The sequence below is a fragment of the Sorex araneus genome, chromosome 1 (assembly GCF_027595985.1).
Source record: "Sorex araneus isolate mSorAra2 chromosome 1, mSorAra2.pri, whole genome shotgun sequence".
NCBI classification, from domain to species: Eukaryota; Metazoa; Chordata; class Mammalia; order Eulipotyphla; family Soricidae; genus Sorex; species Sorex araneus.
The window spans coordinates 230,605,793-230,621,242 of NC_073302.1; the positions used below are offsets into that span (position 1 = coordinate 230,605,793).

The window sequence follows — 15,450 nt, forward strand, 5'->3', positions numbered from 1 at the left end:
TCCAGTCTGAGTTCAGGTCTCCTTGAGAAACTGGCTGGCAGAAATCATTTCCCACACCATGGCAGAACAACTGGACTTCAGGTACTTTGTTCTTTAGGTGCAAGTACACTTGTTCTGCCATGGTGTGGGAAATGATGGCTGCCTTGCAGGGCTGGTGAAATATGAGGTCAGTACCATGCAGGGGCTCATTGCAGACTTTTATCAATCCTAGATTTCCCTAGGCACTTCCTGCAAAACCAAGTTTGGTAGAGGGAGGTAGCCTACTTCCTTCGTGATCTTGCCATTTTCCTTTCTCCCTACTTCATGTAAGGTATCCTGCTGAAAGGTAGAATCTATGGGAAATATTCCATATATTTACATCATAAGTCTGAGCACTCACAAAATGAAACAAATCTCCACCAAAAAAGTAGGGAGAAGCGCTGAATAGACACATCTTCAAAGAAGACAAATACATTTTATGAAAAAGTGGTCATACTGATTATCAAGGAAGTGAAAATAAAAATAATGAAAAAGTGAAAAAAAAATCTCATGCTGATATTATGGCTTATTTCAAAAAGCCCAGAAATAATTCATGCCAGCAAAGATTCAGTGAAAAAGAAACCCCTCTTTTTCAGTTTACAAGACTAGTTACAATACAACTAGTATTGTAAACTGATTCGTTCTCTATGGAACACAGAATGGAAATATCTACAAAAAACTTACAATAAGCCTTTCATATGACTCAGTGTTTCCACTCTTTGTCATCCAAGTAAAAAGCTTTAATAATTGAAAAAATATCTGTGCACCTATTTTCATTGTAGCACTAAATAGTCAGGATCTGGAAATAGCCCATGTACCCAACAACAGATGAATAAATTGTGGCATATATACACAATAAAATAACAATCATAACAAAAGAAGGAATCATATTTTTCTACAAGTTGGATAGAACTGTGAGGTATCATGTTAAATAAAGTGAAAGGGAAAAGTACAAATGCCACATAATCTCACTCATATGTGCTATATAAGCACAGAAAGTGAGCAGAGGATGTTTTATGGAAACAAATCTTTCAACTCTGACAACAAAGACCTGAGGGCAAGGAATGGGGAACAATGAGACAAGAAGAGGCCTATTGGTATTTCTGGGAATTTGGTCATTGTGGTAATATAATACTGCATGCCAATAGCATAAAAATTAAGTATCACTTATCATCCTATTGATCTTCAATTTGCTCAAGCAGGCTGGTAACGTCTCCATTCGTCCCTGTCATGTGCTAGTGTAGCACAATGGTATTTGCTTGCTCCAGGAACACGAAGAGCCTCAAACCATTTTTCGGGGTTTTGACGAAGAAGTCTGACCATCTCATAGGTGGGTGGCCACGTGGTCTTTTGATGTCCTGTGGAATCCAGTCGTTACAGCTCTAGTCTAGCAGTCATCTCTAAATCGCATTACGTGTCTGGCCCATCTTTATAACATTTTGTTACTACTTTTGGCATACTGAATACACCATGGGTAGCTTGCCAGGCTCTGCTGTGCGGGCGAGATACTCTCAGTAGCTTGCCGGGCTCTCCGAGAGGGACACAAGAATCAACCTGGGTCGGCCATGTGCAAGGAAAACTCCCTACCCACTGTGCTATCACACCAGTCTATCGCTGTGCTATCACAACATAGAGACATTACTGGTGCCTGCTCAAGCAAATCCATGAACAACGGGACAATAGTGCTATTATAAACCATTTTACACAATAATAAAAAATCGGGGGGAAGAGTACAAAGTACAATGGTTAAGAGTACATATATTTACCTAGCATGCAACTATAGCCCTTACACTGGTTTGAATCCAGTGGTATATAGTCTCCCAAACTCCCATTAGGTATGGCCTGAGTACAGAACCAGAAAATACTCCTAAAAAGTGAACCCAGAACCCCTGAGCACCATCAGGTGTAATTTTCCACATCTTGCCCAAGTCCCCAGCACACTCAAAAATACTGGGCTAGTGGGACTGTACAGGAGCAATTTCTCTGCCTTACAGTCAACTCCAGTTAAATCCCTGGCATCACATATGGTTTCCATATGGTTTTCATGTATGGTTGCTATGTGTGGCTTCCCAAAATATCATAAAACTTTATACACATAATCAAAATGTGGAAGGAAAAAATGTTGGGTTTTTTTGGGGGGATCCCCCTCGATGGTTCACTGCCTCTTTGTGGCGAGGGGATAGAAACAGTAACAACTGGCAAAGAGCGAGCCAACATGCTGCCCGCACGGCAGAGCCTGTCAAGATACCCCGTGGCATATTCGATATGCCAAGAACAGTAACAACAATGGGCCTCATTCCCCTGACACCAAAAGAGCCCCCAATATGGCAGCGTTGAGGTCAAGTAAGGAGAGGGTGCTAGTTCCTAGGGCCGAACTAGACTGCCGAAAAGAAGAAAGAATAAAATGACTATCTACATTTTTAATGCATGCATGCTGGCATCGGAAGCATCCATCAAGGACCTGATTGTGCAAGTGCAGAAGATCAAATATGATGTCAATGGATTGACCGAGACAAGAAGGCATGGATCACATCATGCCATTTTCGACACTGGAAAAGAACTGTTCCTTGAAACATGCGACAACAGAGGCATTGGTGGCATCAGTGTCCTTGTCAACACGAACTTGGCCATAAGCATCGATTCATTCGAATGCCTAACAACCCCCAAATTGGACGATTACACTTGAATACATGTGTCTCACTGCCTGCAGTTTCTATCTTTGTCGTCTATGCACCAACATCCAACTACAATGAAGAAGAAATTGAGAAGTTCTACATGGAACTGGAGAAGTTCTATAAAGAAGACCACACCTTCTACAAGATCATTGTTGGTGATTTTAATGCCAAGATAGGACCAAGAAGGTTGCCTGAAGAACTCCACATTGGGACCCATGGCCTAGAATGGAACGAACAGGGTGAGAGACTGTCTGAGTTCATCATGTCGACCAAAACCATCCATGGTAACTCACAGTTTCAGAAGGCCGAATCTAAACGTTGGACATGGGAGTCTTGTGGTGGATAGTTCCACAACAAAACTGACCAGATCATATTCAATTGACGGTTTTGCCTGACCGATGTTGCTGTGGTCCCAAAATTCCAAATGGGATCAGAACACGGTCTCCGTGCAAAATTCTACTTCACAGAGCATGGAGAAAGGGCTGCAAAGTTTAAGAAGAGAACTCCCAGAATGACCACCAACTGGGAGCTCTTTGGTACTGTTGTGGCAATATGAGAAGATGCCATCAATGACAACATCGACAAAGAATATGACTGACTGGTTCAGCACCTCAATGATTGTGTTAGGAACACCGAGAGTACGAAAGCCATAAAAAGACACCTGTCTTCAGAAACTCTCAAGCTCATTCGCCATTGTGGTTTGGTGAGAGCTTCAGGCAATCACAAGATAACATCTGAGCTCGCAAAGCTCTGCAGAGAAGCGATAAAGGAAGACTTCAAATAAAGAGTAGCAGTGTTGGCCAATGTGGCAGAAGCCAGGAAAAGTATTTGCAATGCCCGCCTGTCCTTCAGCAACTATAAGACCAAGATGACTGCCCTCCGATGTCCTGATGGATCTATCACATCTTCCAGAAGGGCAATGGAAAAGGTTATCCACGATTTCTACTCGATCTCTTTGATATCCATGTTCACCTGCCCAAAATGCCAAATTCCACAGGATGGATATGTCGTTCCCAAAGTTCTCACTCCCAAAATCCGACACGCAATTTCGTCGGTAAAGAAATGTACAGCACCCGGTACAGACAAGGTCAGAATGGAACACCTGAAGAATCTGCCACCAGTACTTGTTAATACACTGACTTGGCTCTTCACACACTACCTGTCTGTATGCAATGTGCCATCCCAATGGAAAATGAGCAGGACCGTTCTGTTGTACAAGAAGGGAGAAATCCACGACATTGGCAACTATCGCCTGATCTGCCTACTGTCTGTCATCTACAAGTTGTTCACTCAAGTCATCCTGAATAGGATTGGAAGAACACTAGATGAAGGACTATGGAAGCAAGCCGGGTTCCGAAAGGATTCAGCATGATCGACCATATCCACATGGTGACCAAACTCTCACAGCAAGAGTTCAAGATGCCGCTCTGTCTAAAATTCATTGATTTAAAGGAGGCCTTTGATACTATGGAGACTGAAGCGGTCATCGAAGCCCTAGTCAAACAGGGCATTCAAACTCAGTACATCAGGATCTTCCGTGAGCTATATTACGGATTCATTATCAGGATCCATTCTACAAGGAAGTGATCATCGATGTTAAGAGAGGGGTTCGGCATGGTGACACCATTTCACCGAAACTTTTCATTGCCACCCTCGAGAACATCATGCGATGACTGGAATGGGAAGGAATGGGAGTGAAGATTGATGGTCAGCAACTACACCACCTCCGCATCGCTGATGATATCGTTCTAATAACAGCAAACATTAGCCAAGCTGCATGAATGTTGGCCAACTTCGACCATGAGTGTGGAAAGGTCAGACTGCAGCTGAATCTCACGAAGACAATGTTTATGAGAAATGGACTACTTCCTGACGTTCCATTTGCTCTCAATGGAACGAACATCTCTGAATGAACTATTGGGCATGCTTTGTATTCTGTTTGATCCTCACTACAAATACTGCATAGCCCCTTGAGCTCTACTGGGAAAAATCCTGGAATATCATATTGGGAGCAACACTTGAGAGCACTGGGTGAGGCTCAATTTTGAATAAACAAAATTCAAACATAAAAAGGGATAAAATTGAAGATAGAAGCTGGAGTGATAGTACAGTGGGTAGGGTGTTTGCCTAGCACACAGCGAACCTGGGTTTGATCTTGGGCATCCCATACGGCCCTCCAATCATCACCAGGAGTAATTTCTGTGCAGAGCCAAGAAGAACCCCTGAGCATCACCAAATGTGGCCCCAAACCCAACAAAACAAACCTTTAAGATAGCTACATTTAAACATAGACACATAAATACATACAAATATATGTAAACATATAGTGAAGATGGAGAGGCTGGAGAGATAATACAGGAATAAAGTACTTGCTTTACATGTGACCAACCATGGTTTGATTCCAGGCACTGTTTCTGCTCCTTCAAGTACTGCCAGGAAATCCCTGAGCACAGAGCCTTGAATAAGCCCTGAGCATCACCAGGTATGACCCAACTGCATGTTATGCTCCCACTCCCCAAAACACTGAAAGGATAGAAAAAGATATCTCATGCAAATAGTAGCCAAAAGAGAATGGTGTGAACAAAATGGAATACAAGTAAAAAAAATTGTAGCCAAAACAGTACTGTACGGCTAATATTGGACAAAATAGAATTTAAATAAAAAATTTTTTTTGGGGGGGCACACCTGGCAATGCACAGGGGTTACTCCTGGCTCATACACTCAGGAATTATTTCTGGTGGTGCTTGGGGGACCATATAGGATACTGGGAATCAAACCCAGGTTGGCTGTTTGCTAGGGAAACGCACTACCCACTGAGCTATCACTCCAGCCCCCTTAAATAAAAATTTTTACAGGAGATAAAGGATGTCCTCATGTATCGATATTCTTGGCCAATTCACCAAGAAGATATAATTATAAAGAAATTTTGGCACCAAATACAAATGCTCCCAAACATATAAAGCAATGACAGAATGAAAGTGAAAAATAAAGAACTCTATAACTGCTATAGGTTGAGACTTCAACATCATATTCCCAGTAGTAGACAAAAACATATATAATATTAATAGGTAAATTACTTAGGCATTATAGATCAACTGGACCTAACAAGATATAAAGAAGATATGACAGAAAATATGGAGAATATTACATTACAAATAACAGAGAAAATACATTTTCCTCAAGTATACATGAAACATCATTCAGGCTAGGTCACATATTAGGTTACAATCAAAATCTTATTTTAAAATATTGAAAGATTACAAAGCATCTTTTCTGTACACAAAGCTGTGAAACTATAAGATAGAAGAAAATTCAGATGTGAAAATTAAATCACATAAATGGCTCAGTGAAACACCATTAAGAGAGGCCTTTGCTTTGCACACACCTGACCATGTTCAATCTGCAGCACCCACATGGTTGCCTGAACCCTTCAAGTGTGATACCCAAGGGCAGAGCCAGGAGTTAAGCTTGAGCAATGCCACGCATGGCCTAACCCCTGTATCACTGTATCACTGTCATCCCATTGCTCATCAATTTGCTCGAGCGAGCACCAGTAATGTCTCCATTGTGAGACTTGTTACTGTTTTTGGCATATCAAATACACCACAGGTAGCTTGCCAGGCTCTGCCGTGTGGACAGAATACTCTTGGTAGCTTGCCGGGCTCTCCGAGAGGGCGGAGGAATTGAACCCAGGTCGGCTGCATGCAAGGCAAATGTACTACCTGCTGCACTATTGCTCCAGCCTAACCCCTACATCAGGAAAAAAAAGAGAAAAATTACTAAGACACTCTCTTGAGACAAACTCCCAAAATATTAAAATGTATGGGATGGAGTTAAAGCAGTGTTAAAACGAATCAACTTACTAAAAACAAAGACTGAGTGGATAAGATAATCAAATTTTTAGAAATAAGACAGAGGAAAAAATGAAAAACTGCCAATAAACTGGATAACCTAGAAAAAATGGTGAAATCCCTGAAAACATCTATGAAAACTAAATACTGAAGAAAAAGAAAATCAGAATTAATATTTGTGGCGTATACAATATGCCAAAAACAGTAACAATAACAGGCCTCATTCTCTTAACCCTGAAAGAGCCTCCAATTGTTGGGAAAGATGAGTAAGAAGAGGCTGCTAAAATCTCAGGGCTGGGATGAGTGGAGATGTTACTGGCACACACTCGAGTAAATTGATGAACAATGGGATGACAGTGATACAGTGATACCCCCAACTATTCTAAATATCCTGTAGGGGTCCGGAGTGATAATACAGAAGAGTAACGCTGTACACAAAGCTGTGAAACTAGAAAGTAAATAGAAGGAAATTAGAAAATTCACACATAAAAATTAAATCCCCAAGCATTGCCAGGAGTGATCTTTTGAGTATCACTAGGTATGGCCCCCAAACAAAAAACAAAACAAAACAAAAACATACAAAGAAATTCTTCCCCAAAGAAAAAATAGTGGTTTTTCAACTTCCAGTGCCAGTCTATAGGTATAAAAGGTTGAAAACCACTGCCTTCCTATACCATATGGCTTCACTGATGAATTCTATACAAATTCGATGAACAATTAAAACAAACCTTTCTTAAAAATTGAATATGCTAGTGCACTTCCTAACTCACTCTATGAAGCCAGCATTAAGAAGGTAGAAGAAAATAAAATCTGAGAATTGGTATAAAATTCTCAAAAAATACTTGTAAATCAATGCAGCAACATATCAAAACAATACTATACCATGACCAAGTATAAGGTAATCCTAAATGCAAAAAGTTTCTGCATAGAAAAATAAATTAACATAAAGAACATTAACAAAAAATAAAAATAGCCTTAATAATTATAAGTTACACAGAAGTATTTGATGTATGTCAACACTCATGATAAAAATAAACTATAAACTGAGGAAACCACATCAACACATTTATTAAAGGCTATGAATGGAAAAGCCATAGCTAATATAACACTAGACTGTGAACTGATAGCTTTTCTTCTAAGATTAAGAACAAGAAAATGTGTTTATTCAACTGATATTTAATATATTACCATAAATTAGTTCAATTTTTCCGTCCCTCTCAGAGAGCCTGGCAAGCTACCCATGGCATATTCAATATGCCAAAACAGTAACAACAAGTCTCACAATGGAGACGTTACTGGTGGCCGCTCAAGCAAATTGATGAACAATGGGATAACAGTGCTACAGTGATACTTTTGTTTTTTTATGTTTAGGGTCCACACATAGCAATACTCATGGGTTACATGAAAGGGAATTACTGATGCCTTTTCAGCAGGCCTGATTGTTGGGGGAAAATTCCAAACAATAATAGTGAGTTCTCTATTGAAATATTGAATGTATTCAAAGTATAGAGAATAAAATGAAGATCATTAGCTACTTAGGTGGGGGCTGGGTGGGAGGGGGGTATATTGGGGTTCTTGGTGGTGGAACATATGCACTGGTGAAGGGATGAGGGTTCAATCATTGTATGACTGAAACTTAAACCTGAAAGCTTTGTATTTTTTTCTTTTTCTCACGGTGATTCAATATAATAAAATAAAAAAATAAATAAAATAAAATATTTGCTTAACTGAAAAAAAAACAAAAAAGATTAGGTAAGAAAAAGTCATCCAATTAGAACTGTATCCTACAGAATTTTACCCCACAGATTACAAAGCATGAATGTAGGATGCCAAATAACAGCATCAATAAAAAAATATAGGGCAGTCTGGGCTTTGATCTGAGGACATGCTTTACCCTGGTGGGTGTGGCCACAGTGGGGGTGTACAGTATGGCCTACATAAAAATGGGCTCCAAGGTGATGTTTATTGTGCTTGATCATCTCTGCCCCATGCTTCCTGCTCTTGTAACGGTGATCACTGTAATGGTCATCCCCAAAGCAGTGTATCCTAGGACATGACTCAGGCTGCAGAGAGCAGTCCTGGAATGTTGGAGGCTCACAGTCTGGTCCCCTATGGCCCCAGCCCTGGCCAGGTATGGCTATGGTGGGCTGTAAGCATTGCTGGGAGTGGCTCCTGTTGAATCAGAGCAGACCAGCCCTGATAAAACAAGACAAAATGCACTTATTATCATAAGGTTCTGTGGGTCAGGAGTAGGAATGCCACTCTAGAGGATCCTTGGAAGGCTGCAGTCAGTTGTGTCCATGCTGGGTGCCTGGTGCTGGCCATGGGCGCGACCATCTTCCATGCACCCAGGCAACGGCTGGCTGAGAGCAACTTCTAGGTGCTCGTTGTCCTGCAGCCTGGTAGGGGGAGTCTGCGCCTGTCCCAGGGGCAGGTCTGCTGACCCGGAGGTGGTTTGTGTGCTCCATGCAGGCCTACGTGATGATGTGTAGGCCCCTGTATGTGGGCTTGTTCAGTCAGTTCCCGAAGTTAGGAAGGAGAAAGGAAGGCTGAGGAGGGCAGTCACACTGTTTTAGGCCATTCTCAGCTGCTGTGTTATGACAACTTGCTAGTCCACGCCAGATCCCATGGACCATGCCCAGGGAGGTGGAACCACTGAGAGTCCTTTCATGGTTGATTTTGAGTCACACATGGAGGTGTTCAGGATGACTCCTGGTTCTTTACTCAGGGATCACTCCTGGAGGTTTGGGGGACTGTATATGGTTGGGGATTGAACCCCCATGTCTGTCACATGCAAAACAAACACTCTTCCATCTGTACTATCACTCCAGCCTCAAAAGATTAAAATATATATACATATACACACACACACACACACATATATATATATATACTCAGGAACTACTTAAGAAGGAAACAAAACCAAAAATATTTAAATACATATAATGCAGATGACAAAAACACTAAAGATAAAAATAAAAGACATATGGCTGGAGACATTGTTTAATGGGATGAAAATGTTCTTTGCATATGAAAAGTTTAGGTTCAATACCCAGTATCTGGTCCCCTAAGAATAGAATCAGGAATAGACTCTGAAGAGCACTAATTGTAGTTCCCAAGTCAAAGTAAATAAACAATAAATAAAACTCAACTTCATAGAAGGCAATATTTGTTAAGGTATCAATATTATCCAGTGCAATGTATAATTCAATGCAGTCACTATAAAAATACCAGATATTTAATGTAGGAAATACCTTCCTACTTTCCATTGCCAAATCAATCCTGAATTAAAAGAACAAGTTGGAAAGCACACATATCCTGATTGCAAAACTTGCTTAAAGTTACAGAAATCAAAACTGTGTATATGCTACTAACATAAAGAACAGGCAGGCCAATAAACTCAAATAGAACCCAGAAAGAAATCACATGAATGGTCAACTGAATTTCAAGATAAATCACATTCTAAGATAATTCAAGAAGAAAAAATTAGTCTCAACTTTTTTCCCCAAAGGGATACTAGAAAAATTTTTACAATTTTATACCTCCTGTACTATTTTTCTGGACCCTCAGTAATTGTATTATTACCTGGAATCAAGAGAAGTAAAAAGTTGATCAAATTGTTTCTCCAGAACCTCTATCATACTGACCATCTCTTCTTTTGCTTTAATGTGTATGTGTTCAAGCATCTGGAAGGGAAATAATACAAAAACAAATTTTGTAGAAGTTGTACTATTCAATGTAATTTTTCTGAATAAAAGGAACTTTTGCATACTTTTAATAACAACACAAGAAGAAATCAGATGATACAAATGGGATAAAGGTTCAAATTTAAATTCTTATACTATCATGTTGAGTGAAATGAGTCAGAAAGAAAGAGACAGACATAGAAAGATTGCACTCATATGTGGAATATAATGTAACCGAGAAGTACAAGTTGGCAACGATGCAACTTCTGGCAGATATCTCTCTGGACTTAGTTACTAAAATACTAAATTACAGAAACCCAAAACTGAGAGGCCGCTGAGTGTGGTCACTCGACCTCATACCTCTTCATCCTCAGCAATGGAAAACAAATTATCTAATGCTTCCTTTTCAGCAGGTCTGACTTTAGGGGAGAGACTCTCCAAACAATAATAGTGAGTTTTGTTGAAATACTGTATGCAATCAAAGTGAAAGTAAAGTGAAATTTATTAGTTACACAGGCGGGGGGGGGCTTAGGGTGGGGGTGCTAAGGGCTTGGGGGGGTTAGGGGTGTGAGGGGGCAGGGTGGAGCTATACTGGGATTCTTGGTGGTGGAATATGAGCACTGGTGAAGGGATGGGTATTCGAGCATTGTATAACTGAGATTTAAACCTGAAAACTTTGTAACTTTCCACATGGTGACTCAATAAAAAATTAAAAAATAAATAAATTCTGATACTAGGGAGATGCAGATCAAAACAACGATGAGATACCATCTCACACCACAGAGACTGGCCCACATCCAAAAGAACAAAAGTGACCGGTGTTGGAGCAGATGTGGGGAGAAAGGGACTCTCCTTCACTGCTGGTGGGAATGCTGACTGGTTCAGCCCTTTTGGAAAACTGTATGGGTGCTTCTCAAAAAATTAGAAATTGAACTCCCATTTGACCCAGCAATACCACTTCTGGGAATATATCCCGGAGATGCAAAAAAGTATAGTAAAATTGACATCTGCACCTATATGTTCATCGCAGCACTGTTCACAATAGCCAGAATCTGAAAAAAACCCGAGTGCCCAAGAACAGATGACTGGCTAAAGAAACTTTGGTACATCTACACAATGGAATACTATGCAGCTGTTAGAAAAGATGAAGTCATGAAATTTGCATACAGGTGGATCAACATGGACAGTATCATGTTAAGTGAAATGAGTCAGAAAGAGAGGGACAAACATAGAAAGATTGCACTCATTTGTGAATATAAAGTAACAGAATGGAAGACTAATACCCAAGAACAGTAGTGATAATTATAAAGAGGAGTACTCCACAACTTGGAAGCTGACCTCACATGCTAGGTGAAGAAGCAACTCTGATTGAGAAGGGATCACCAAGCAAAGGGTGCTAGGCGAGCCCACTAAGGATGGTAGATACAGGCTGAAAATAGACTATAGACCGAACAAGATGCCTACTTAATTCCTCTGTAGCAAACCACAACACCCAAAAAGAAAGAGCGAGCAAATGGGAATTTCCTGCCATAGAGGCAGGGTGGGGTGAAGGGGACAGGGTGGGGGTGTTGGGAGGGATGCTGGGACCATTGGTGGTGGAAAATGGGCACTGGTGGAGGGATGGGCACTTGATCATTGTATGACTGAAACGTAAGCATGAAAACCTGTAAGTCTGTAACTTTTGTCTCACGGTGATTCACTAATAAAATAAAATTAAATTTAAAAAAATTCTGATACTATTGTGAGTCTGCATAGTTGTTGGCACTGTGTATTAAAAGTCTAGAAAATCTACTAAGTTAAACTTACTGTGTTTATCATTACACAAAGAATCTGTTTTGGATAGCTATATTTCTACGCAGTTGGGTTCTTTAAATAAAAATTAAAATGTAAAATATTTGTATTAAAATGTTAACTGAGCTGGAGCGATAGCACAGCGGTTGGGCGTTCGCCTTTCACACGGCCAATCCGAGTTCAATTCCTCCGCCCCTCTTGGAGAGCCCGGCAAGCTACCGAGAGTATCTCGCCCGCACAGCAGAGCCTGGCAAGCTACCCGTGCGTATTGTATATGCCAAAAACAGTAACAATAAGTCTCTCAATGAGAGACATTACTGGTGCCCGCTCGAACAAAATGTTAACAAATCCACATACTTCTTTGTATTTTTAAGCATTTGGGATCTGTGACCAGTTTTTTCTTCCTCAAATTTCTGCCTTTTGGAATAGGAATAATTATCCTCAAGTATTTCAGAAGAAGTTAGCTTATTATATACTTTCACAGATTCATCACTAGATAGAAATTTTGGCCAGGAAAAATCATATTCTGAGTTTCACCCATACCTTATTTATCCTGGTTTTTTTTGAGGGAGGGAGGAAGGAAGGGGAGCGGAAGGGGAGAGAAGGGGGAGAAAAGGAGAGTGGTAGAGGGAAAAGAGGGAGATAGAGGAGAGGGAGAGAGACATGCACAAGAGAGAATGCGGGCTTCTCCAGAGGTGGGGGAGAGAGCCCCAGTGCACATCCCAGAATTATATATGAAAGTACACATTCTAAGAGGTGAGATGCTGGCAACACTTGTATTCAGGCACCACATGTGCTCAGCAGCAACAAATAGGCACAGGCAGCAGATGGGCTTGGGCAACATATTTAAAAGATATTTAGATGACCTGGAGGTACAGAAAGTGCTTGTCTTGTACGTGGTAGACCTCGGATGAATCCCAACACTGCAAATGGTCCCCCGAACACTGACAAGAAGAGATCCCTGACTGCAGGCAGAGAGTAAGCCCTGAGCAAAGCTGGGCATAGCTCCAAACCACCTGCCTCTGCCCCAAATCCCATAAAATCAAAACCACAACTCTCTTTATATGTATTCATTTAGATGAGATCCTGCACTCATAGCTGATAATGAGCTTAAGACTTCTGGTAAAGCTGGGATAAGCTAAATGTATTTGACATACTAGAAGGACATGAATAAGTTGGAGGTCAAAGAGCAGACTCTTTTTAAAAAAAATTATTAGTGAATCACTGTGAGGTACAGTTACACACTTAAAAACTTTTGTGCTTCTGTTTCAGTCATACAATGCTCGAGTACCTGTCCCTCCACCAGTGCCCATTCTCTACCACCGATGATCCCAGTATCCCTCCCACCATACCTCTGTGGCAGGGCATTCACTTTTGGTTTCTCTCTCCTTTTGCATGTTGTGGTTTGCAACAGAGGTATTGAGTGGCCATCATGTTTGATCTATAGTCTACTTTCAGCGTGCATCTCCCATCCTGAACAGGTCCTCCAACCACACTTAACCTGGTGTTCCCTTCTCTATCTGAGTTGCCTGTTCCTCCAGCATGTGAGGCCAGCTTCCAAGTTGTGAAGCCAACCTCCTGGTACTTATCTCTACTATTCTTGGGCGCTAGTCTCCCATTTGATTATTTTATATTCCACAGATGAGTGCAGTATTTCTATGTCTGTCTCTTTCTTTTTGACTCATTTCACTTAGCACGATACTTTCCATGTAGATCCACTTATACGCAAAGGTCATGCCTTTTCTAACATCTAACATCTTTTCTAACAGCTGCATAGTATTCCATTGTCAAAGAGCAGACTCTTATGGGTCAAATTTTACCCCTTATGCATAAATTCTCAAAGTGTAAGTATTAACTCCCAGGTATTGAATTCATTGAATGTCTTAGTTGTGACTAATCTAAATTTGTATAAATCTGGATGCTTAGGAGCTTGTTCCTTGTTACCAAAAATGAGGGAGTTCTTTTTGGAGGATGAAGTAAGGGAGAATAAGTAAACTCTGTGTAATGGTATATAGTCCAATAAAGAGCAATATTAAATTACCTGGAATTCTTCCAAGACAAAATTCAGATCACAGTGAGCAGAAACCACATATCTTTAACAGTTTCAGTATCAGTAAAATGTTAACATGAAAAAGCTAAGAAGATAACCCTAGCAGGTCATGACAATTTCCCATTTTGCATGTTTCTGAGTCAATAAATGATCATGCTTAAAAACTCGGTGCTAAGCTCTGACTTCAGTAATGATACAGCCAAATACATATTATAGAGAATATATCCTAATTCATAATAGAATTTAATCACCCAAATGCTTACTTTTACAGCTGTATTTAATTGTTCAATATTATAGTCTGCTACCTTCAATGCTTCATCTATTTCTTCTGCAGTTTTGGTCTCCTGAAGAAGAGAAAGAGGAATAGAAACAAATAAAAATTAAAAAAAAAAAACAAGATGCTTAGCTACAATTAGTGACAAAACATTAAGTTTTCATTTTTGTCACGAAAGCAACCCAGACCCATTACAGAAATTGAAATACAAACAACAAAAACAACACTTTTAATCCTACTTACCTTGAGTGATCAAAAATCATAAACATTTTAGAGTTGTGGTTATAGCACTCCAGATATTTTCAAGGTATAATTTAAATTTTAGATATCATAATAATTTTTCAACTTAAAAACCTGTATTGTGGGGGCAGAAAGTTAGCTTAGCGGTCTGAGTGCACGACAGGCCCAGGTATGACTCCTGAATCCTAGCACTTCATGGCCCTCCGAGCACAGTAGGGATCCATGCCAAAGAACAACAGCAAAATTACCTTAAGTAAAAGTCATTGTAATAAAAGTACGTATGAAAAATTTTTACAGAAAATCATTACAATATGGCCATGATTTAAATTGGACTGAGACAATGGTGGAGGGAAGTGGACACTATAGAGTGTGGTATGGAACATTATACATATAAAACTATCATTAATGTATTATAAATCACCATGCCTTAAATTTAAGAGACTTAAATGTAAAGCTAACGTTAGTGAAACTCTCTTTTCCCCATACCACCAATGTCTTTTAAATAAAAATAATACTTCAAAAACTTCCTGAAGCTTGTATTTCTCAGCTTAAAATAACACATTAGTAATGAGGTATAATAATATGTAACATGTAATCTTCTATCATATCAAAAGATATCATTAGGTCTTTTGGTAACCATTAAAATAGTTGGGAAACCACACAATTTATAAACTGGAACTTTAAAGAAGTTTCATGTAAATCTGGTTCAATAATCAGGCTCAATAAAAAGAATCAAGTTATTAGTAAATATCATTAATCCTAAAACAGTTGGTCAAAGGTAGAATAAGCTGTCTTGAAAAGAGCAAAATTGTTCAATCATGGCTTAGAATAAAAATTTCAAATAAGGAGTGTAGCTTTGTTACCT

General features: G+C 39.9%; 1 protein-coding gene across 1 annotated transcript in view; it reads right to left on the reverse strand.

Annotated features, from left to right (window-relative positions):
- Positions 1-15,450, reverse strand: part of RNF17 (ring finger protein 17) — a 193,198-nt gene that overhangs the window by 156,496 nt on the left and 21,252 nt on the right. Inside the window, exons 5-6 of the mRNA XM_004604511.2 lie at positions 14,335-14,415; positions 10,130-10,230 (exon numbers count right to left, since the gene is read on the reverse strand). Coding sequence (XP_004604568.2) covers positions 10,130-10,230; positions 14,335-14,415 — 182 coding nt within the window. The remainder of the gene's footprint in view (positions 1-10,129; positions 10,231-14,334; positions 14,416-15,450) is intronic.